Source organism: Triturus cristatus, chromosome 7, assembly GCF_964204655.1.
Source record: "Triturus cristatus chromosome 7, aTriCri1.1, whole genome shotgun sequence".
In the NCBI taxonomy this organism is placed as follows: domain Eukaryota; kingdom Metazoa; phylum Chordata; class Amphibia; order Caudata; family Salamandridae; genus Triturus; species Triturus cristatus.
In genome coordinates, this window is record NC_140590.1 from 999,168,425 (window position 1) to 999,193,403 (window position 24,979).

General features: G+C 43.4%; 1 protein-coding gene across 5 annotated transcripts in view; it reads right to left on the bottom strand.

Moving 5' to 3' along the window:
• The window catches only part of FNIP1 (folliculin interacting protein 1), a 343,332-nt gene that overhangs the window by 182,870 nt on the left and 135,483 nt on the right, over positions 1 to 24,979 (bottom strand). For all 5 annotated transcript variants that reach the window (XM_085618038.1, XM_085618035.1, XM_085618039.1 and 2 more), the window contains exon 3: positions 19,868 to 20,005. In XM_085618038.1, coding sequence (XP_085474164.1) covers positions 19,868 to 20,005 — 138 coding nt within the window. The remainder of the gene's footprint in view (positions 1 to 19,867; positions 20,006 to 24,979) is intronic.

Here is a 24,979-nt window from a genome sequence, read left to right on the forward strand (position 1 = left end):
TCGGTGGACCACCAGCTAAGAACACTTAGCATACAACATCTCTAGTTGAGGTAATTTTCGGAGGTATACAAGGCCTTTGTTCCAGTACGCCTTATGGATGGATTTGCAGCATGAAACCCGATGGTTGTGTCAAGATTACAAATAAACCCTTTAATGTATATACTTATTTAGATGTTTTATATAACAATAGTGTGTCATTGTGCGATAACTTTAAAGCGCTATTTTACAGAGGAATGCAGGGCCTTTACACCTACAGTATACTTTGTACGTAAAGCTATAGCATAAAACACGCGGCAATATTACTGTTACTTGATCAATTAGTTTTCATTATGTGATATATTCAAAGCACTGGGGTACTTCTTCAATTACAACCGCAAGGATTGAATCAGGCACATGGTTTCTTGAAGAATACAATTTTAAGTAGTTTCCTAAATCGAAGGTAGTTTAATTAACCTATCATTTGAGGCATCAAGGGTATTCCTTAGTTTGAGACCTATCACAGCCGATTTGCTCTGGACGCAACTGTCAAGTGTGAATAAGTTTATCACTTTTGAAGAATCTATGCTATTGGAGACAAAAACTAGGTAATCCTGAAAATGACAAAATCAACTAGGCTTCACAACTGATAATCAGATCATGTGTAAACATTGCACCCGAAAGAAACAGAACGAGAAAAAGTGTTGCACCTAAATCACTGCTTATTCCTAAACAATTCCCAAGGTCTCTCCCACGACTACCGCTGCACTCTATGAAGACCTGAAAACGACAAGGCGGAGAAGAATTAATTTATTTCTAATAAAGCTGAAAATTATTCAGGGAGCACAGATATTCTGAGCTAGAGCTCCAGTTTGCAGGTTAAGCTGATTCGGCATGGACACCTGCTTTGAGTAAGTAAAAGTGGAAGGCAAAGAAAACACAGAATGGTTGAAGTCTTACATTTAAAAATAAGACAGTACATGGGCAGACAGCTAAAAACTAGGGTCTAAGGTAAGTCTACAAGTATTGCTACAAATTGGGAAAGGAACTAACTACTAGGTCTGCTGGTCTTTCTTTGCAATCACTTTATATGGAAATAAACAAAAACATGTTAAAACAACAATTCGCAATGCAATCGGTCTCACCTTTGGGACCATATATGTATTTAGCTTTGCAGCACATTAGCCTGGGTGCTGAAAAATCTACTGTTCTTTAACACGGAGGGAAAGTAAGCACCAAACCGCGTGACCCGCTAGGTATGGGAACACATGGAGAGACATATTGTCTTTCAGCGGGAAATGGTATAGTCCAAAGCTCTGTTTTTAATATAAAATCAGGGCCTTCGGTTGTCAGATCACAAAAAATACAGGATTTGAAAAAAATATTGTCTACGGGTGCTCATGGAAGACCATTTCTATGGACTGGAATCTAGAGAATGCTAAAGTGATTCTGGTATTTTACTGACCTCTGCTGGTCGTTTTCTATCAAGAAAGTTAAATAGAGGCAGTTGCAAGAAAAATAAAAAAGAGAAAGTCCCTCAGCAGAAAGCAATTCTTGTATTTTACTGACCTCTGCTGGTCGTTTTTTCTCAAGACAGTTAAATAGAGGCAGATGAACAGAAAATAAAGTCCCTAAGCGTAAGCAGACAAGTCCTAGGGCTGATCTCCAGAGCCCACAAAGTACATACACGTATAAGTATATAATAAGTATATACTAAAGTATATACAAGAGGTCTCGAATGCTCGAAATAAAAAACAAGGAATAATTTTCCTTAACAATTTTTCCACAAAAAAGTTTAAAAACTGAGGGGGTCATATACAGTTTGGCCGATGTGGGACACCTGCAAACCATTCAGGGATGTCCGGTACTTTAAGTTACCCTGAACAGTGGTTTCAATCCAGTGATCTTTACACACAATGGACAAGGCAAAGAATTTGCTTTACAACTTTTTAATGGGCAAAGGAAATGTGAGTGTATTTTACCCTAAGTCAAGGGTACACTGTGAACATGGTGGTGGTCTCACAGACACAGGTACGATGACAAAGTTCAACAATCTTGAGCAACAGTATTTCTCATGTGACACAGAGCCACAACAGGCACCCACTCCAATATGAGAACACTTCCACTTCTACCTGGCATACCTGCAATTTAAAATCTGAGCCTTCTAAACACGATTTCCTACTGAGCGCCAAGAACTGGACTGTGCAGGTGCTGGGGCTGTGTTTATGGCCACATGCACCATCTTCGGTTCTTTAAAGGGACACAGACAACCCAGGTTGAAGTAACACTAACCGCTACAAGCACTATACAGTCCAGTGTAACAAATTGCTCACCCATCCTCCCTATCACAAAGCCAGAAGACTTTCAAATGACTTAATGAAGAAACAGTTACTTACCTTCGGTAATGTCTTATCTGGTAGAGACTATCTAGCCACAGATTCCTTATCTTAAAATTATCCACCGGAATCAGACTGAATCCAGAAACTTTTTGTGAGCAGGACCTGCGCGCTGGTGGGTGCTGTTGACTGGCTCTGCGTGGTGTCGCTGGAAGCGACATGCGCGGTGCTTATATAGGCACCATCCTAGCACGCTGGGGTAATAGTGTTTTGTGAACGTGTGCAAGGAAGCCCATGTTGCTGCCTGGTAAATGTCCAGGACCGGGATTCTGTGCGCTAACGCAGTGGTCACAGCCGTGGCGCTGGTGAAATAAGCATTCGAACCCTTAGAGGGTTGGTTTTTGGCCAATGCATAGCAGATTTTAATGCAGAGCACAATCCATCAGGAGATGGTCCATTTCTGAACAGCCTTCCCCTTCTTTGCACCCTATGAAAAGTTGAACTCTCTTGTGCGGTCAAGGTTGAACAAAAACACTCTTTTTGGGTCGTGTTGGTGAAGTTGCTCCTCTTCCTTAGAGGGCTGTGGCGGATCATAAAAAGTAGGCAAAGTGATGGACTGGCCTACATGAAAGGGAGTGACTACTGTCAGCAGAAAGGAAGCTCTAGTTCATAGAACCAGCTTGTCTAGGTAGATATTCAGGTATGGAGGCTTAGGTGACAAAGCCTGACGCTCACTAACACTCCGGGCAGATGTTATTGCCACCAGGAAGGCACTCTTGATGGTAAGGAGCCTGAGAGGACAGCTGTGCAAGAATTCAAAGGTACGCACATCAGGAATGTCAGGACAAGATTAAGGTCCCACTCAGGCAAAATAAAGGGAGAAGGAGGAAACATGTTGCAAACCTTTCAAGAACCTATGTACAACAGGAGATTTGAAAAGTGATGGGTGGTCAGGCAACCACAGAAAGGCTTAGTTAGCAGAAAGATAACACTTTAAGGGGCCAGAGAAGAGCCCTGCTTGGTAAGGCAAAGAATAAAGAGAAGAACCTGAGCAAGGGGAGCAGAAAGGAAGTAAACCTGCTTGTCTGCACAACATTCCACAAACTTGCCCAGTGGGCAGGCATATACTGTTTTAGTGGAGGGACACCTGGCTGCCAGAATAATATCACAGACTTCAGGTGGAAGGTCGAAACTGTAAACTGTCGCCACTCAATCTCCTTGCAAGAAGGCACAGTGTTAACAGGTTTGGGTTGCTGCGACAGAAGATCCTCTGGAAGCTGCAGCCTGCATGTACGACTAATGACAATGCTCAACAGCTTGGAATATCAAGCTCTTCGAGCCCAGTCCAGAGACACAAGGATGACTTAGGCAAGGTTGTTCCTGATCTTCTTGAGAACAACGGGCAGGAGTAGTATAGGTGGAAAGGCATACTGGAAGCCTGAGCTCCAATCGAGACAAAATGCGTCTCCAAGCGAGAGCCGCCTTGGAAACTCCAGCACGAAAAACTGCTGACATTGCGCATTCTCGGTGGTGGTGGTGAACAGATCTAACCAAGGTACTCACCTCTTCTGAAAGAGACCTTGCACCACCTCCTGATGGAGACGTTGATCCACTAAGCATCTTTGGCTTTGGATGTTTGTCCGCCACGCTGGCGTTCAGAGAGCCTGCCAGGTGTTGAACCACCAGGGACATGCCCCGATGTTCCACCATGTCCAGAGACACAGGGCCTCTTGGCAAAGGGTCGACAACCCCACCACACCCTGTTTGCTGCTGGACCACATAGCAGTAGTGTTGTCTGCGACTGGGGCAAGTCCACCTTCAACAGCCAATCATCGCGATAGGTGGAAGACTGGAACCACTGATCTCCGCAGATGAGCTGCAACCACCCCCATCATCTTGGGTAAAAGCCGAGGGGCTTTGGTAAGGCCAAAAGGGAGCACAGTGAAATGAAAGTGCTTGTGCCCCACTGTGAGCCACACGTAATGCCTGTGGGAAGGCAGGAAAGGAATGTGGAAATGTGTCCTGCAAGCCTAACAAAACCATCCAGTGTCCAGGGTCCATTGACAAGTGTGTGCATTTCAAACTTCTCCTTGTTGAGGAAGAAATTGACAGTGCACAGGTCTAGAATAGGACAAAGGCCTCTGTCCTTCTTGGGCACCATTAAGTAGCGGGAAAAGCAACCACATCCTACTTCGGGCGTAGGTACCCTCTCTCTATGAAGCCTTTGGCCAAGGGAGCTGTCACTTCCTGGCGTAGCAAAGAAAGATGGTCCTCTGTCAGCCTGTCGCAAAAAAGTCGCATCGGTGGAGATACTCTCTCTCGTTCAAGGATGCATCTCCTGCAGACAATCAGCTGAAACCATTGGTCCGATGTTACAGACCACCGGTGGTGCAGGTGATGGCTGATCCTGCGGCCCACTGGATGCACATGATACAAAGGGGGTTAACTATAAGGGATTTAGAAGCTTAGGCTGCCGAGGGGGGGGGATGCTGGACTGGTCCAACCTCTGGCTGCCCAACCCACAAGACCTGCGAGTACCACATTCTCAGCCACACAGAGGCTAGAAGCGTGGGCATCACAGTGGCTGGGCGGGTACAAACACAGCTAGAAAGAACTGGTTCTGATTCCATCCATGGATCCAAGGGTCTTGAACGCCACCAAGCTGTAGCAGACGGCATCAGAATCCAGTAAAAACCCCTCCCAAACCCACAGGGCCTGAAGGCTCACCAGTGGAACAGGCCGCTCAAATGAGAGGCTCGTGGCCTCATAGAACTCTTGAAGTTAAGCGGGGGTTGCACCGGCTCCCGGAAACTGGGCAAAGCACAGAGCTGACCCCAGGTACTGACTCAACCGCAGAGCCAGGCATTGAATGTCAATGCTCCTACGTCTTGTCGGGCCAACAGATGAGATGAAGTCACAGACCAATTAGACTTCTTGCTCTTCTTCTAACAACGGTACTTACCTGAGTGAGCCGATGGCTTTGAAGGTGATGAAGATTTCGGGCTCTGTAACAGTTTCCGGGACCTTTCTCTCGACCGGGATTGAGATAGTCGCAGGGTCGCTCAACGAGCACCCAGGAGCTTGAGTGATCGCTACCTAAAGGCCTTCAGGTTGAAAGCGTGGCAATCTGAGCAGGCCTTCGGATCATGGTCGCGCTCAAGACACCCAAGGCATACATGGTGCAGGTCCATCACAGACATTGGGTGGTGACAGGGGCTGCGGGACTTGAAGCCGGCCTTCCGAGATGACATTCCTGCCACAGGAGAAGATCTCAAAAACTATTCAAAAAATGTTTAGTCAATAAATGACTAAGGGGTAGCTCTCTCCGTATCTGCGTGGAAAGAAAAGAACTGACGTCAGAGCACTGGGGTGGCGCCTATAAAGGCACCGCAGTTATTTCCAGTGCGGACGATGCCATGGGGAGTCGATCAACGCCACCTACCGGAGTGGAGGGTACTGCTCACAAACATTTTCCGGATCCAGTCTGATGCCTGGGGATAAATCTAAGGTAAGGAAAATTGGACTAGAAGTCGCTATCAGATACTGAAAGTCAAGTAGAAAGAACACTCACTCAGTGGCAGGTGGCACTCAATGGTATCCCCACAAAATGTTAAATGAGGGCTCACTAAACTTATTTACAGCAAGCTTAGAGCAAATACCACACAAAAGCTCAAGGGTTTAGCGCTCGGATTAGAGCTTTTTTTTAAAAAAACCAAAGCTGAACTACACTTCAGTTTCTACAGTTGGGCTGGTAAATGTTTAAATTACATTACACAAATGAATTTATTTTCGCGAGTGTAGTTGTGCGTCGATGACAATGGTTTAAATGGTCAAACTCAATTTTATACTCAACTGGTCATATCTGAGTAAGACTCCACTTTCGTCCAGCTTAAACACAAGCAAGCTATGTGAAAATACCTACCACTGTTCAAGGATTTAACATTTTGCATTATTCTCAACAGACAAGCCATCAAGAACTATACTTGATCGCATTAACGAGAAAAACTGGGTAGCATTAGCTTGACTCCGGTCCATAGACAGTAAGGTGTAGTTGCTTCAGGATACAACACTGAAACCAAACAATCATTCTCACCTGCCAAATCTCAAACCCTATCTGCCTCTGTGCTACCTGTTCAGTACTGGAGAACCACAAATAATAAATCCAACATGGCGGGTGTCTGAATGAGTTCCCATAATCCACTGATTCTGTAGTGTCCATTGCAATAGTCACCCACCGGGAGGGTCATATCAATCTATACAGTGGTGTCAAGGCACACTACGTATTTTGGGGTATAAAATTGTCCAACTGTATGGAGAGCTCAAGGAGCACAGGCTCCAACATATTGGAACAGACTCTAAGGTACTGACAACTACTCATACAACATCATTGCTAGTCAGTTCCAGACTGCTACAGTCCCTCATGAAGCTAGTTGTGTATGGAATCCAGCCACAAATGAGGAACGGAGCAAAAGGAATATTGTGATCAACTGTGAACAACACACTCTTTCTGCGAGAGTCCATATTCACTTTCACCAGATTTTAGCAAACTGTATATTTTTTGTCTGCAATGTGCATGAAAGGTCCTTGTGACCAGAAAGGCGTATACCTTTGAACACCAATATATGACACACACACAGACATACACAGAGACACACACACACATAAAATGCTGTACATTTTGTGTAGTAATGCTAATGTGATGAAGGAGTTTCTGTCCTATCTGTGAGGCGTTGCCTCAAAAATGTTGTATGGATTTGGTCCAACTGTGATATAAAAGACACATAAATCAACACCACAGCAAAGAACGATAAAACGAGCAACAAATCACATGACTAATGGAATGTGAAGACTATAAAATATATGTATTGTGTCCTGCTACCTGATTCCAGATTGATTTTAATTTAGGAAAAAGAATTAAGGAAATAAAAACGTGGACAGAAGTATTCATATCATTATTGAGAAAACATGCTGCTGTGATTTATGTGTATCCTGCTTTAAAGAGAAAAACTAATTTGGATTGTACCAGTGAAAGTTTGGTGCTGGAGGAGTGGTGCCAGGAAATGTTTCTCCTGACCCTCTTAACTGTGGAATTCATGTTCTGGTACCTGTGCTTAAGTAATCTTAATCGTTCCAAGTGGTGTGCCTCGAATCGAAAAGATTGTGTTAAAGAGGACACTTTTCTTATTTGTGCTATTAAGTACGAAGAGATGCGAACTGCAAACTGAAAGGACAGGAAACGTAGGTGTTTGTCAGATGACACTGCCTCTCCCGAGCTAAAAACTGCCCTCTTGTCTGGGTCACATGATATATGATGACATAGGAGCATTTAACTCCAACAGATGGATCTACTGGTCTATGGGAGACTACACTTCCGTCTCAAGGGGCGTATGTTGCACAATTGGGTATTTTGATGCGGTGCACTTTTTGTAGGAAGTTCTGTCATGCATGTCTAAGTCTGTAATTTAACTTTATTAGTGATCAGGCAGTAGTCCAAATGAAGAAAGGAGCATAGAAGAATCAGGCCGTCTGTCATATCATAACATACCTGTACAATACTTTCAGTCACTGATTAAAGCGGTGATGTAAGATATCATTTAGTCTTATCAAGGAAAAGAAATGTGCAGGTCATACAGAGAACTTCGGGGGTGCATTTTTGTCAATCTGATTTTAAGAGTCAAACTACATTCTCTGCGAATGCTTCTACCGATGCACCCAATAACACTACTGCCCAAGTCAAGAAGACAATCGTAATAAACTGTTTGGTTCCAGCTGCATAAAACGTATGTATGTTACTTAAGCAATAACGATACTTTGATCCATCCCGAATGTTCCTGGATTCATTTTTTTTTAAACATTTTGTTGTATTTTGATTGAAAGAAAATATGTACACCTGAGGAGCTAATCATTTGTATGTTAAACAGTTGCTACTACAATTCCGGGATGATGGTACTCATGCGAGTTTGCGTTATATGATCAGAAGTTTTTTTATCTATGAATTCAGAACTCAGCATACTGAATAACATTACTTTCGGTCCTCACAAGATCGTTTTATTTCATTTCACATAAACCAGCAAGCATTGTTCGAATACTAGGTTTTATTGTACCCAAAAGTACCTCAACCACTGCTGTGGCAATCATTTTCCCAATCCCCATTTCTAAATAAAAAATGGAGCAGGCACCAACTCAAATCCGAACACAGGCACTTTGGGGTCCCGAAAAAGTTACTACTTCCCTTCTCAGAAGATGTCTAATTTGTCCGGGTGCAGGACACCTCCTTTTCTACTTCTACAATGAACAACGTCTTAATTTAATTAAACCTCTCTCATTCCTAGCTGTGGAAACCCTTACACTTTCTTGTGCTCTCTCTCTCTCGCTCATGTACGTCAGTCACACTTAATTTCAACATAAATTCTGCATCCTAAGTTTACACACGAACATCTGATTTTGGTAGTATCTGTCAATGTAAAGCGGAGTCAGCCATTCCATTCAGGACAACGAGGTCAGGTACCAAAGAAAACTTCCCCTATGCTCTGCCTGGTGGGCACAAGAATATTCATGTCACATTTTCTAGTGTGCTGAGTGGGCTACCATGGCTCTGTTTTCTATTATTTGCAATTCACTCAGACACTTGTTCTTATTCTATTTTAGTAGTACTAGCTACATGCATACAAGTATTGAGATTTTCACAATAGCATTGTCAGGCAGGATATATTATTCAGAATATATTCGTCTGTCCATCTAGTCTCTCTGACCCAGATGTTCAGCCCTGTGCATCAGTCGCACCATTATGTTGTTATGCAGATTTGTAGAGTGTGCTATCACTCTGGAGGGTATACTGGCGCTGAACACCTAGGCAAACCTAGGACCTAATGGGACTACTCAACAAGCCATGTCTTTAGCCTCTTGCAGAATTCAAGAAATGTGGAGGAGCAGCAAGTTGTCCTGCGGTTTAGGAGCAATGTAGAAGGCTTGACAGCCAGCTCTGGTTTTCTGGATGTGTGGGATGTGTGCAAGTAGGAGTCCGGACGAGTGGAGGTGTCTGGAAGGCTTATGAATGCAATTGTTGAGGTATGCTGGGCTAGTGTTACGTAGTGCCTTTAAAGTGTGGGTGAGGAGTTTGAATTGTGCTTTTTTGTGTACGGGGAGTCAGTGGAGCTCTTTCAGGTGTGGTGCGATGCGAGTGTGGCATGGGAGGTATAGAGTGATCTTGGCTGCCAATTTCTTAATGGTCTGCAGCCTTCAGGTGCGTTATTTGTCGATATTGGCATAAATGTTGTTTCCGAAGTCAGAACGTTTTCCGGATGCTGACCGGGAGCCATTTGATAATCTTCCTCAGCATCTTCAGGGTATGGAGACATAAGACTGTGACAGCACTGACTTGGGCGGTCATGTTGAGTTTTCCGTTGAAAATAATCCCAAGGTTATTGCTGTGGGTGGTGGGGATGAGTGTAGGTCCTAGCTCTGTTGGTAAGGAGGTGGAGTCCCACTGTGAATTGCTCTGATCGAAGATCACAATTTAAGTCTTGATAGTGTTCAGCTTCAGACAGTTGATTTTCATCTAGTATGCGATTTCAATCATGCAGGCATTGACCTTGATCCGAATACAAGGTAACTTGTCCGTGAGAAAAAAACAATTTCTTCCCTTCCAAACTTCCCTTTAGCGATTTAAAGTCATCATTTAATTTATAAAACTAGTTTGACCTTCTGGCAACTTAGACTCAATTTCCCCTCATGCATCAAGCACAGAGTATTGGGTAAGTTGTACTAGTCAGAAGGTATAACTTTCTCTAAAACGTTGCTTCTGTTTGCCTCTCCTGCGAGCATAAGATTTTCTCCTATTCCTGCTTATCCTAGCAGCCTCACTGTCACCTGGAATGACTCCTCCTTTTAACCGCTTAACCATCTGAATGTAAAAGTATGACTACAGAACCGGTTTGCTCCATCTCAGTTTACACCACTACAGGTGTACCCAACCTCACAATGGCTTCAAATGTCCCATAAAGTATACCTGTATACCTGTATACCTTGTAGACAGTTCTGCCTGCACTTCGAATGGTCAGCAAAGTCATTTCTGCATGACCTCTTAAACTAGTGGCCTGACCACACATGACCTCTTCTGACATTCTAGTGGTTTCCTAACGCAGTTTTGCAGTAAAAGGGACCAGTGCATTCATCAGTGGGCTCTGGTTGATGTCCACACCATAGATGGAGGAATTGAAAGCACAGCACGTGTTGTCTATTGTAGGAGGCATGAAGATCTAGGGGTGGCCAGACCAAAGTCAGCTATATCAGTTCTCCTAGAGGACCTAGGAGAATGCACATTCAGCACAGCCTTAGCCATGCCAGGTGGCAATCATCAGGGGTCAGACTAACACATTTAGGGAATTTCCTTGCACTACTGAAAGTTCCAAGAATGGTTATACATATCTGCTGGTTGAACCAACAGCAAGTTCTGAATTATGATAACATAATTTTACACTTTACTGAAGTTCCTGCACCTCACTGCCATAAGTTGCCAATGGAGAAGTTGCTTAGAAGTTGCTTAAGCCCAAGATCCTGACTGGCTGTGAGGTTGGCCTTCAGTCCTGGGCAGGCACTTCTGATTGATGTTGTTGCTGCATTATCTTTCTGCATCCTTCATAGATCACTCATTCTACTCTGTTGGACGACGTTCGGACAAAGTTGAGTCAACCCAGGCCCACCAGGCTGTTGGGCATCCAGGGAGATGGACAAAGTGAGGGAGTGGAGGATGAACAAGAAAAAAGTAAATATCAGCGAGGCAGGCAGTTACAACTTCAGTTACCGATCACCTCAAACAGATTTCAAATTTCTTATGTGCTCAGTGGTCGGATCTTGTGGGCCTCAATGTCTTCCACGGAAATAAGCACAGTAAGATATGGCACAGATATAGGGCCACTAATGCTAATGTACTACTAATGTCTCAGATCAAGTGTCAATACTCTGAAGTGCGAGGCCATAAATGTATTCTCTTAAGACAGCTTTGCATTTGCCATAGTTTAACTGGAATTAAATAGTGCCTTAAATTGTCATGAGGCTGTACAAAGGCTGGAGATGTAATCACCTGTAGTCAACCCTGCCAAATACCACGCATCAAGCATTAGACTAACACATATCAGTGTGGTGGTCTACATCACCGCACTGAAATGCAAAGTTCCGCATTATAGGGCCTCCTCAGCTGTCAAGCCGGAGCACTACTATAATGCACCATACTTACTGAAAGCTGTGGCAGCGCTTCCGAGAGGCGAAATAGGGCCTGCTCAGCTGCTCACAGCTCTTGCTGCTACTCTGATACAGTGTAATACGACACCCTACACCCTGGCATGACATTCACTGACGTCAGTAGTTAGTGGCCCAATGGCTACTATCAAGACAGTGCCACTCAGGTCAGGACACGTGAGACAACTTTACTAGGTGGGTCCGCATGAGGCGCGAGCGGGCAGCAGTTCATGAGATAATTCATTAAAGTTTTGGCTGCTGCTGCAATCACAGCGCAGCAGTCGCAGCTGCCCCTCACTACAGCAGTTTGGTGAGTCTGAGATCATCCTGCGACCACGGGACCCAACCCCACGAGTTGTTTCTCAGCAGCCCACAGCACATTGTAGCTGAGCAAGAGTCCCGCGAAGTCCATGTCATTGTGGCCAAGACGGCCCGCCAATTGCCGCCAGCTGAGCTTGCCTGAGCCTCGCAAGAAGTACATGCCTGAGTGACGGGTATCTCCGTTAAGTTGCTAATACTAATAATGTATTTTACAGTGCACAGGGTCATGATCTGCCTGCCCTATGTCACACTCACCTGAGACCTGCACCACACAGCAGTCGCTCTGATCAGTTTTCAGCTGCGATAATTGCACTATACTCATTTTGGGTCAGGCCCCGTGAGAGCCACTGTCTGTGGTACAACTTTAACTTCTGAACACAGCACGCCAAGCATTACTAAGTTAGCAGAGCCTGTAGTGTACAGCTGTGTGAGAGGCTGCGGCTAGCGTGATCTCTGGTGCCGCAAGCGGGGCTGGGCAGGTAGGGGGCAGCGCGTCGGCACCAGACCAGACTGCTCTAGTGATTTTTGTAGGGCTGAGGATGAACTTATTTCTTTTTGAATTTATACAACCTGGCTGTGACTGCTATGTGTGCCTCACTCTCCTGAGGCTTGCCCAATGCTGTACTGTCTGCTGGGGGCCATCTGTCGAGTCGGCAAGTCAGCTGACTGTTGCCCTTCCATTTCTGATGCTTTGCTGCAGTTGTAAGAGGTGCTTAGAGTTTCTTGTTGCTCATATATGTGTAATTTCTGATATTTATAGGTTTCCCTCATCTTCATTGCTTGATTTTGCTCGTAAGAAAGTGTCACTCAGTCGTAGAAATGTCACTCATAATTACACTGAAATTATGAAAATGTCACACAGAAGCAATCTGAAACCTTGGAAGCTATGTGTAATTCATTTTGTTCCAATAAATATGCATCATACCAGATCTAACTGTTCAAAACAGAGTTTTTCTTAGGGCGGTTTATTGGTTGTTTAATGTCTAAAAACTAAATGTCCGAAAACTAAATGTCCCACTCGAGTTTAGGTGCCTTATTTATGTGGATGATCAATCTTATTCACTAGTTCACCACTTTGTTGTTATCTCGCAGAAATTATAAGTGGTGGTCATTGACCCACTGTGCTGCTGAGTACTGATGCATATTTTTACAGGCAGCACAGATGCATGAAATGCAAGAGAAAATTGGTTCATATAAAGCGAGGGGACACTGACTCATGCAGTGCAAGCAGCCAATGAAGCACGTAGCACAAAAGGCAACAGCTGCACATATAGCAAGGTACGGCTGATGCCTGTACTGCATAAGACCTAAAGTGCTGATGTATCAAATTGTTAACTTTTCATTAGCTATCAACTTTCATTCTGAAGGTTTTTTTGAAGAAATTTAGTTTTCTGGCCCTGATAAAGCAACATGTAAACTGTATCTGTCGCAAAACGTGTTGGCCTTTCTTTCATTTATAAAGAATTTATGCAAAAGGACTATTAGTTATTAAATCAGAAATTTTTAAAAGAAAGTGGGTGACTGTTGAAGCTCTGCTTTTTAAATACACTCCTTTTGACCCCGAAACATATTGTCTATTTATTGTATGCAAAACTGTATTTTTTTCTGGGCGTAGCCAAGTATACGCACTCCTTTGTTGATATACTGAGTGAGATATAGACAAAGGAAGTAGGTGAGAGATCTTGAATTATTTGCTCAGGTGTAAACCAGCTGTGTCCAGATCATTACATTGCAAAAAACGGGATTTTTTTTTAAACTTCTCACTGCATGAACTTAACTACTATTTTCTGCTTGCAACAGTATAACATAAAACACCCAAAAAACAAAGCTGATACAGCACACCCCTAATAGTTACGAATAATCCAAAGGTTACATAAATCAATATTTCAATGCAGAGGTCAACACCAGTTCATACAGGCAATCTAATGAGGTGTCTGGCACACAATGAGCGATCCAAAACGGTCATCTGTTGATTTATCAAGTTCTTTTTGTTATTTCTCTTTAACAGTTTTCCCAGCGCACAGGCTTGCCGACACGTGTTTCGTCTATCTCAAACTTTATCAAGGCGAATTGGGAAAATCATCGCAGTGTGGTCCAATGCGAATAAGTCATGAGTCGTACTCCATTTGTTAATACTCAAAGACCAATATCATATAGAGAACAAGAAAGTCCAAATTAACACGAAACAGTAGCAAGTCCAAAAGGGTCTTCTGAAAGGGTCCGTAATACCGTACAACCTAATGAGTATACTCATTACAGCCCTAGTACTGGTAGCTGCAACACGCGTGGCTTCGTTTGACAGATATTGTTTGTTCAAGGTGGCATACTTATCATGGACGTGCCTCTGTATTGAATTGACTTCTTGGCTATTGTTGCCAAACTTGTGGATTCAGACTCAACAGTTCGTTTATTTCCGTAAGACTTAATCTGGGACTATATACATTTTTGTTTACGGGATATCATATCGGATTCTATGCTCATTAGGTTGTACACTATTACGGACCCTTTCAGAAGACCCTTTTGGACTCGCTACTGTTTCGTGTTCATTTGGACTTTCTTGTTATCTATATGATATTGGTCTTCAAGTATCAACAAATGGAGTACGACTCAGGACTTATTCGCATTGGACCACACTGCAACGATTTTCCCAATTCGCCTTGATAAAGTCTAAGATAGACGAAACACGTCTAAAAAAGCCTGGGGGTGTGGCTGGATAATAAACTCTCCTTCTCTACTCAGGCCAAAAAACTGTCTTCCACCTGCTTTGGCCTACTTAGGATCTTGAGGAAGGTTCTCCCGCTACTCCCCCTAGAGGCTAAAAAGGTGGCGGTACAAGGCCTCATCCAGTCTCGTCTGGATTCGAACAATGCCTTATATGTAGGGGCACCGGAGATAACCCTCCGAAAACTGCAGGTCGTTCAAAATTGTGCAGCCCGCACATTGCTGGAAATCTCGCGCACTCACTCAGCCAGACCTGCTCTGAAAACTCTTCATTGGTTGCCAGTGAGGCAGAGAGTTACCTTCAAGGCGCTGTGCTTGGCGCACCGCGCCTTCTGGAAAACAGCCCCAGCCATCAACTCCGACCTTATCATTCCTTACCAACCTAACAGGAACCTTCGGTCGACGGAGGCGTTCCTTGCTGTTGTTCCCAGAGTGAAGCGAGCCAGGTCGGGGGGCAGGTTGTTCTCTTTGAACACCGCCAAACTCTGGAATGCTCTCCCCATCTCACTCCGATCCAACCCTGACCTCCTCTCATTTCGCAAAAATTTAAAGACCCTATTGTTTGCCAAATCCGACTCCTCCTAGATTGCCTCTAATTCATTCCCTGCTTCTACTCAGCGCTTGGACGCTTTCGGGCAGCAACCGCGCTTAACAAGTACTTTTACAATTACAATTACAATTACGTGTCGGCAAGCCTGTGTGCTGGGAAAACTGTTAAAGAGAAATAATAAAAAGAACTTGATAAATCAACAGATGACAGTTTTGGATCGCTCATTGTGTGCCGGACACCTTACTAGATTGCCCGTATGAACTGGTGTTGACCTCTGCATTGAAATATTGATTTATGTAAAACTTTTCCAATATTGTATTTGGATTATTAGTAACTATTAAGGGTGTGCTGTATCAGCTTTGTTTTTTTTGTTTCATTAACATGCATGTTAGGTTCTAATATGCTAATAACACCTTTTTGGTAGTAGGTGTTCCAAGCTACCTTAGAACCCCGATCGAACTATAGGACTAGACTTACTCATACTTAAATTTGTTATAGCCTAAAATATACTATAGATTGATTGTGCGGTTTCTTCCCTTTTAGGGAACACTACTACCTACTCCTCTTTTTTCTCAAAAATAACATAAAATACCACACACAATACTAAATAGTCATATGCAGGCACACTAAAAACACAGAAATTACACACATAAGCAACTATACAAAATCATGGCTCTGGAGCCTCCATCCCACATGCCCTCCTATTACAGGACGACAACTCACAAAAGTCATTGAAATGATTCTCTACACAGGAAGCCAGGGACACCCTTTTCCCAGCCTTTTCTATTTGCAGAGGTCCACACCTTCCGGTGCAGCATAACGTGGGCTACACCATACCTCTACTTTCCGAAGATCACATCAGATCCGCCTCCCCAGTTCTTGAATTCCACAAGAAACTGAAATCTCGCTATTCACCTAGCCTCTGACCATACAACTTCTGCTTCAGCTCGGGTTATCCCCCCGGTTGAGTTGTGCGTTATACAAATAATATAAAAAAAGCGGAAAACCAACATTCTTCATTCTGGGATCCATAAAGGGTCTAGGCTCTGATGTTCTAAGGTTTTTTGGGGTCGCAAAGTGTCCAATTTGCAAAATCGGACTATTTGCAACCACAAATGCCATTTTTGTATGTGCAAAACCCAAATTGTGATTTGGCAACACGTTACCTAATCACAATTTGGGTTTGCGACTACACATCGGTTCAGTATTTCGAAGGGGCGTGTTATGGGGAACCCCTTCCAAAAAGCAATCTGGAATGGGATTTATTAATGTCTTACGACTGAAATGCTGTCACAAAACATTAATATTTTACCAACTACTGAAAGGATGTGGTAAACCATTCACAAATGGGAAGAGGATCGCAAGAAACTTCTTCCCCTTTGAGAATGCTGACAAACACATTTTTAATAGTAGGCAATGGTTCCATGTTAAACTTCTCTTTTTTCTTTCTTTAGGGAAAATGGGCTACATTAGAAAAAAAGATTTATTTTTCGTCCCTGTGATGGCAGCAGTGGTGCTGGAACAATTTCAGAGTAGGGGTGCTGAAATCAGTGTTACATTACTATAGTCATATGAATGATGATCAATCCCAACATCACACAAAGACCAGGTGTAGCAAATGAGTCACGCCTATTCAGCAGAAGAGCGTGAAGGGTGTGGTAATATCTGTAGAGAAAATATTTGAGCACGCGGTTGCAAATATATTACTAAACATGATGTGGCAGCACACTGTCATTTATAGACAGCACATTTTCATTTAAATGGTCACTAAATGTACACAGACATTTAAGTTTTACAGATAAAACTATACATCTCACAAATAATGTGTGGAAAGCGGGTTTCACTGAACATTATTCATCAAGGGAAGTGTCTGTATTTGTTTCTATCATACTTCAGAATTACAAAAGTGCTTAATTTGTGCTTTCCTAACTACTGATACATTTTGAAATATCTGTACAATTCAAGTTTTGTTGTGGTGATTTTTTTTTTTCTAACACCCCTCAGCCTTTCCTTTCACACTCAGCAAGTGTGTCGCATTATTCAGATTACAAAATCCTCTCATTTTACAGTCAGAAAAAGTGCCAATTTCCATTTTAAAAAAGACATAAGCAGTCATTTGTCATAAAATGGAGATTGACATTTGACCTCTAAAACAAGATCAAATGTAAAGGTATGTTTATTGCTCATTCACCTTTTAAAACCAGAATGGTTATTTTGGGGATGCTGCAGCACCGCTACTTCCAGCGTCTATGGATGGCAGCAAATCATAGTGGGTCGCAATATGGAACCTACTTCATTAATATTCATGAGGTAGGTCAAACTGCGACCAACTACGATGCAGTATTTTGCAACTGGCCTATATGTACATAGGTCAATTCGCAAATTGTGACTAGTGTTAAATACATCTGGCCCTGAGTGAAGTTAAGGGGCCGGCATTTTGTAGGTAGCAGACCATGCCCCCAAAGGCATTCTCTAGATTTTACTAACTGCTAAACCCACACTGTAATGCAATATCACCGTTTTAGGCTTTCAACCCAGGTTATTATGGGCCTTGGAAAAGGGAGTGAGGGGTTTTCGCGCATTGTCTGGATCTACATACAATACTTGCTATGATTACATCACTTGCATAACTTGCTCTCTCCCATGAAGCACTATCCATTAACACACCTTTGAAAATAAACTGCCAAGCAATACCCAATGGAGAAGGAATCTAGTGTCAGGTCCCTAGATCAAAGCAAAGACTCCAGTCCTGCGCATGCCCTCTCAAATGACTCTGGCGATCTCATGTCCTGGTAAGCAGGCATGTAGGTGAAAACTGTGGAAATTTTGGCTATTGTCTGATAAGGTCTACCACATGTACTTCCCAAAGGGGCAGGGTGATGTTGCAGGTGAGTAATATGCATGAACATGAGCAATATACTGGAAGAATCAGGATGGAAGTTATGTCCAACAATAACCATTTACATCAGTATCTCACTCCACAGCGTATAGAAAGCTGCCACGTTTGTCATCCCTCCCTACTTAAAAATACAATACCTTTCCTCACTAGAAATCTGTGGCATTTAGAGACTTGATACTGAAACACTATATTTCTTGTGCCTATTTTCGGGTTTTGCAAATTGAGAATGATCTTCAGGATGGGTAGATTCCTTTGGGCTAATGGAAATCTCATGCAAAGGCTTGCTACTGACTATGACCTGGCATTTTAGCACTCTGTTAAGTGTGTTTGGGTTTCTAATTCATGTTTCACCAATAACACCAAAAGAAATTCCATCTTAAACGTTTTTGTGTTGTGGTTTCTAAGTCATAAGGGAGACCTTTAGGTAACTATAATTCACTTTAAAAAAATACCCATGTAAATCTCTTTACATGTAGCAAATCACTTACTTTTATTTTCAGGGTGGTAGCTTTCTTTCCTGCCCATAACATTTCGGGGCCAAGTAACCGATATTTGCCATATTAACCCCTTCAGCGTGGCGCGGATTACCGCGCCGTGCTGAAGGTTCCGTGCCCGGCGGGGCCGTGACGGAGCGGTTCCGTCAAGCACACAGCGCAACCGACGCGCATGACGGAACCGCTCCGTCACTCGCATCGAAGGAGTTAAATGACTGATGTGTCCCTAGATAGGGGTTGGATGTTCTAACCTTGTTCAGCCCTTATGTCATTCTGGATCCTGCAGTCAATGATGATAAAAGTAAACTTCTCATTTTGCTATGAAGATGTATTGCAGGGTTCTCTGAAGTCGGTTCTAGAGGGACGGATCCATGCCACATTTTTAAGATAAGTACATTTATCTAAATGGATAAATGCTAAAAAACATCCAATATGGATCGGGCACTTTAGTACTGACTTTGGAGAACCCTGAAACAATATGTGTCCAATCTGAAAACAGACCAGGAGTTAGATCTAGGTTATGATAACTAAAAGTTGATCTGAGCAATCAAGAAGAAAAGGTCTAGAATGGGCATGTCCATTCCTTAATGAGGCATACATACAGCACTTTGTCCAAAAGGCAAGTATGCTTAAGACTGAAATACACCAGGTCTGACAAGAGTTCACCATCTGGAAAAGTAGCTCTTATTTGTGAGGCACTCACTCGCGCTGCCCAACTACTGATCAGTTGGTCCCTAGCCAGCTGGTTGTACAAAATGAAAGTACATTAACTACTTGTCTATCCACTTAATGCCGAGTGCAAGAGAGTGCCTTCCATCAATGGTCATTCACATAAACCTATTAGTGCTAACTATCCTTACCCAGAAATGTATGCTTTTTAAAAATAAAGAAGAGATGTACCGAGAGTGAGAGTGACAGACCCATGTGTATGAGCACTTCCTTCAAAAACAATCTATATACAGACATACGTCAAGGCACCCAGTGTCATCCCAATCTGGTGATGAGGAGAGAAAATATCACTACTTGTTTAAGTTGATATTCATTTACATGGAGAGAACATAGTATATGATACAAAGGGGGCTTGGTCAGTAGTGCTGAGCTGTAACACCTCTGGAAAACTAATGGCTCATGAACATGTGCCTCTGTGGATATAAAGTAAGTAATGAGAGCTGGAACCACCAACATACTGTCACAGACTACTGTGGAAAGTGAGCAAACCTTGTCAATGACTTGTCAATGTGTTTGAAAGGAAATCTGGTGCCAGCTAAGCATATTGAATTGAACTATATACACATTCGTGCTAAGTCACATAAAAGAGGGCGACAATGCTCACCTGATACTTCAAGCATGGTTCATTTGTATCAGATGCGGAAGAATTTATTGAGCTATCCAATGATGTCGAACTGTCCCCTCCAGGATTCAGTTGGCAGCATTTTCCAAATACTCTCACTTGAGCTTCACTGCATAGTTTCTGAAAAAGAATGATTCCATATTTGAACAAACGTTGTGAAATTAATAGTTCGAGAACGTGAAAGAAGCTGTACTCCTCACTGGAAATACTAGACATTTTCAGACTAAAATTAAATTCTGGGGCATCAACTTCAGGTTCCTTCAAATTGAATGCTACCACTGATCTATGAAGCAAGGGTGCAGTGTGGTGATACTCATATGAAGCAAAATGTATTACAAATCCTGGATCATAATCTTTCTACCGGTCTAGAACTATATACATAAAGATTCTATAAAACCCACTCTCTAGACTGAAATTATAGCAGTGTACTAAGAAAACAGATAGTAAAATAAACCATTAGAAACACTAACATTAAAGCGCCAAAGTAGGTACCATAGCTTCACATTTAATGGTAAAATATTATCACAAATATATCCAAGACGAGCAAAAGACTCTTCTGGCATAGTTAGTTGGAGAAAGAGCCCTGGGTATACTTGGACCCTCTCCACTACAGATCCTGGTGGAAGTAAATTCAAAACCTCAGTAACTTCACACAAAAATCAACATATTTGCGTTTTCCGCCTCCCAACCCCAAATTCTGGATTCTCAGTGTAAATATATAAAGCATGTTTCACTGTTTATAGTATATTTTCCCTTTTGGAAGTTGAACATTTGTCCTTTTAGACAATCCCTTATTCCTGACACACGCGGATTCCTATTAAAACATAAGGTGAGGTTGAAAGCGACCTCCAGCGGCTGGAGGACGAACACAATGCAGCACCGTCAGAAGCAACTAGACACCACCTATAGCTTAAGCAAGAAGAATATAAGATATTAGCTAGGAAAAAATACGGACCAAACTCCTTCACACCACACATAGGCTACACGAATTAGGGACAGAGCCGGGAAATTACTGGCATGGCTAGAGAGGAGGGAGCAGGGGGAGAGATGGGTGCCTCAGTTGACTCTTGGGGATGGGTCACACATCACACACCCACGCGACATAGCCGAGGCCTTTGCGAACCACCTAGAACAAGTCTACACCTCATCCACGTCCTACACCTCAGAGGAATCTCGTCAACTTCTTGCGGACAGCGATGTACCGGTATTATCGGACGAGGACAGAGAGGCATTAGAGGGTGACTTGATGGATGTGGAGATTCACCAAGCTATGAGCAAAATTCAATCGGGCAAAGCGATGAGCCCTAATGGGATACCCATAGAATTTTTGAACATGGTCGGTACGCAAGTGACGCCTCATCTACGGGCTATGTTCCAAGAAAGTTATGAGAAAGGTCTCCTACCGGAAGACCAAAGACTATCGTCCATCGTGGTACTCAGGAAGCCAGGTAAGCCAGCAGAGGCATGTAGCTCCTACCGCCCGATCTCCCTAATAAATGTGGAAGCAAAGATCTTAGCTAAGGTCCTGGCCCTACGTCTCATAGCGGTTATCTCATCACTGGTCCACCCAGACCAGTCGGGCTTTATGCCCGGGAGGAATACAGCATTAAACATTAGACGCCTCCATAATGTAATGGCACGTCGTGAGTTTATTGAAGACGACGCTGTTATCCTCTCCCTGGACGCCTCGATGGCGTTTGATTCCATCGAATGGCCTTACTTTTTCGAAGTCCTGCGGGCGTATGGGATTTGGGCCTAAATTCATGGGTTGGGTGAAACTCCTGTATACGGATATCTGGGGACAGGTCCGAGTCAATAACTACACATCCAAACCCTTCCCACTTAATGGGGGCACTAGGCAAGGTTGCCCTCTCTCCCCCTTGCTATTCGCCCTGATACTGGAGCCGCTCGCGGCATGGGTTAGGCGAGATGTCATGGTGAGGGGTTTGAAATGATCGGTATATGCAGATGATATATTGCTCTACATGGCTTCCCCTTATAAATCCCTCCATGGGGTATTGAATATATTCACAAACTTCGGGAAATACTCAGGATATTCCATCAATTGGAGCAAATCAGTACTGTTTCTCCTTAAGGGCCAGGCTTCCCGGCTGCCGTCGGGCTGCACCGTGGAGATTACCATGGAAGGCTTCCGATACTTGGGGATATTTGTGACCCCAGAGCCCCAAATTTTCTACTACCAAAATCTTGCAGCCCTTCTGGCCAGACTACGGGCTGATTTTAAACACTGGCGCTCCCTGCCGCTGTCCCTGGTGGGACGAGCTGCTCTTTTTAAGATGCTGGCCCTCCCCGGTTCCTATATATCATTCAAAATTGTCCCCACAGGGTTCTGGACTCATATTTTGCAGGAGTGGAGAGCGAAATACGAACATTACTATAGGATGGCGGATCCCCTCGAATAGCCATGCATAAGCTAACCAAAGCGTGGTACAATTACTATTGGGCAACACAACTGGTGGTGGTGAACCACTGGATTTATAGATCCCTGGTGGACCCAGCGTACATGTTAGATAGGTATCAGATGGGGAGGGCAGGATACCTAGAGGCACTCTACTTGAAGACTCGAAAGGGTCGTTACTTTGGCCCCACTGCTGTGATATGGGACCTGGCGAACTCCCGCTTAGGATGGGCAAAAACCCTCACTAAGGCCACGCCCCTGTGGTGTACCCAGAAACTGGGGCTTCTCGGAAACCACCCCGGTTTCGACAAGTGGGACAATCAGAATCTCAACGATAGGAGAATTGGTAAAAAAGGGGGAACTTCTCAAATTCTAGGACTTGCAGAGGACATATGAAATGGCTCAGGGAGAGGTATTTAGATATCTACATATTAGACATGCCCTCAATACTGCTATCCCAGACTTGACGGATATCCCAGACTCGTCCCCTCTGGAAAACCGGCTTCTTGATGGCCCACTACTCACTAAGGCCATATCACTCGCATACAAAAAACTCTGTAATAACCTACCTGACACCTTCCATAAACTCCGAGAGAGGTGGCAATGAGACATAGGTCAGACAGACGACGGCTGGCAGGCGGCACTGATGTCCCCTCGTGAGGCAGCCGTAACATTGCGATACAGACGTATCCAACTAAAGATCTTACATAGGTCATACCTCACTGGAACAACCCTTGCAAGGATAGGCTCCAGAGCCAGTGCAGCATGCCTTAGAGGGTGTCTGCAAGATGCCTCTTTCTATCATATGATATGGGATTCCCCAGGAGTGAGACCTCTTTGGGAGGGGGCCACGGAAAGTATGCTTGAAGCATTGGCGAAAACCAACACCCTTACACCTCGGCTGGGTCTCCTCAATATATGGGAGCCGACAGATATAACGGAAACTGAACAACAATTTATGACACTGGGCTACACGTTGGTCAAGAGGGAGATAACGAGGGGGTGGGGGTGGCAGATAGTCCCTCACTTCGGCTGTGGACCAGGGAACTGGATAAGTGTATGATTGCGGAAAAAGAGGTGTTCAAAGTCAGAGGGTGCTCCAAAAAATGGGATAAAAAGTTGGGCAAATGATAGGCCTATCAAGTTAATTTATGTGTGGCCCCAACAGTAGAATTAGAAATGCACCGGACAAAACGGAGATGGCAAGTTGTACCCTAATTGTGCTCAATGTATTGCATAGTTGTACGGTGATGCATGATGAAATATGCCACTTATATCTTGAGTATATATGTGATTTGTTATTGTTCAAACTCAATAAAAAGATTTAAAAAAATAAAATAAAACATAAGGTTACCTAAAAAGGATGGGGGCTGGGGAGATGTAAATTTTTCTGTACCTTACAAATGTTTTTTGTAGAGTTTATCAGTAGTATACAACTAGTCTACAAATTGAATATTGCAAATTGAGGGCCCCCCTTCACGAATTTAGGGTAGGCATGCATAAAAGATAGAATTTCCTGTGACTAAATACAACTCACTAGGGTTAAGACTACTGTATGAATCAATGCCTTTCTCCATATTTGGGAGTGGCTACAAGAAAGAGGTAAAAAAGAAACTTTCAGAGGATGTTTTACTTTCTCTTTAAATACATGACTCATGTAGCTGAAACCAGGTAGTAATGGTTCCTTTAGCCATGGCCTGCTCACAAACTAAAACCACCATTGGCAAAGCCAATAGTTCTAGGTTTCGCCACCTGCCTTTTGAATTTGTCAGTTTGTTTTTGTACAGCCATGTTTTTTCTAAAACTTTATTTTTGGGAAGTTACTAGGCTCAAGTTAATCTTTTAAAAAACTGACTAAAAGCAAAAATAATGTTAACTTCAATAAGCACACATTTCCATTGCAGTCCCTAGCCTTTAAGGTTGATACTTTGTGTGTAGATGTTCTCCTTGTGAAAAGGGTAGAATACCATCACTCATAGTGAAGTTGCAATTGCTGCAGTGCCTGAACTATTGTTCAATGCTGTGTGCTGTAGTGGATGGAAGAAGAATTTAATTGTCACAATAGACCAGTGGAGGAAGAGGGCTGCCCCCCCCCCCCCCCCCCCCCCCCCCCCCCCAATAAGTATACCCAGGCCACGGAATTATGAGATTCTGCATGCGCTGCACTTTTTGCATAGTTATGGATATGCCACATTTCCAACATAATTCATCACATGGAAGGTTTTCTTACAATTAAACAGTGCCATCACTTCATGGATGTGCCTAGAAGGGAATGTGATGGCTGTTTATTAGTGAAGCTGTTTCCACAGCATTAGGTAAGAAGACCATAAATCTAACACCAGAGGTCACTTCCACCAAAGACAGGATCTAAAGCAGGCAAAACAAGCTTTCTGCAGTTTCTTACAAACCCCATAGACTCTACTCATTGCAAATTATTTGATGTTATGGTCATCCCACTGTTAAAGAGTTATTCCAGTCAGATACTAGAGTGTATTGGGCCAAACCAAAGATGGCACCTGAAGGCTAAAGCAAGGTGCTGTACGGAGAAGGCTCTGGTGAACCAGAGTCACTAAGCACATATTGATATGATCTCTATAGGAAAGAGCATGGGGCGGTTCGGCTGATGCATTTTGCAATTTCAGCATTGAACAGAATAACTGCTTGCGAGCAGGCGA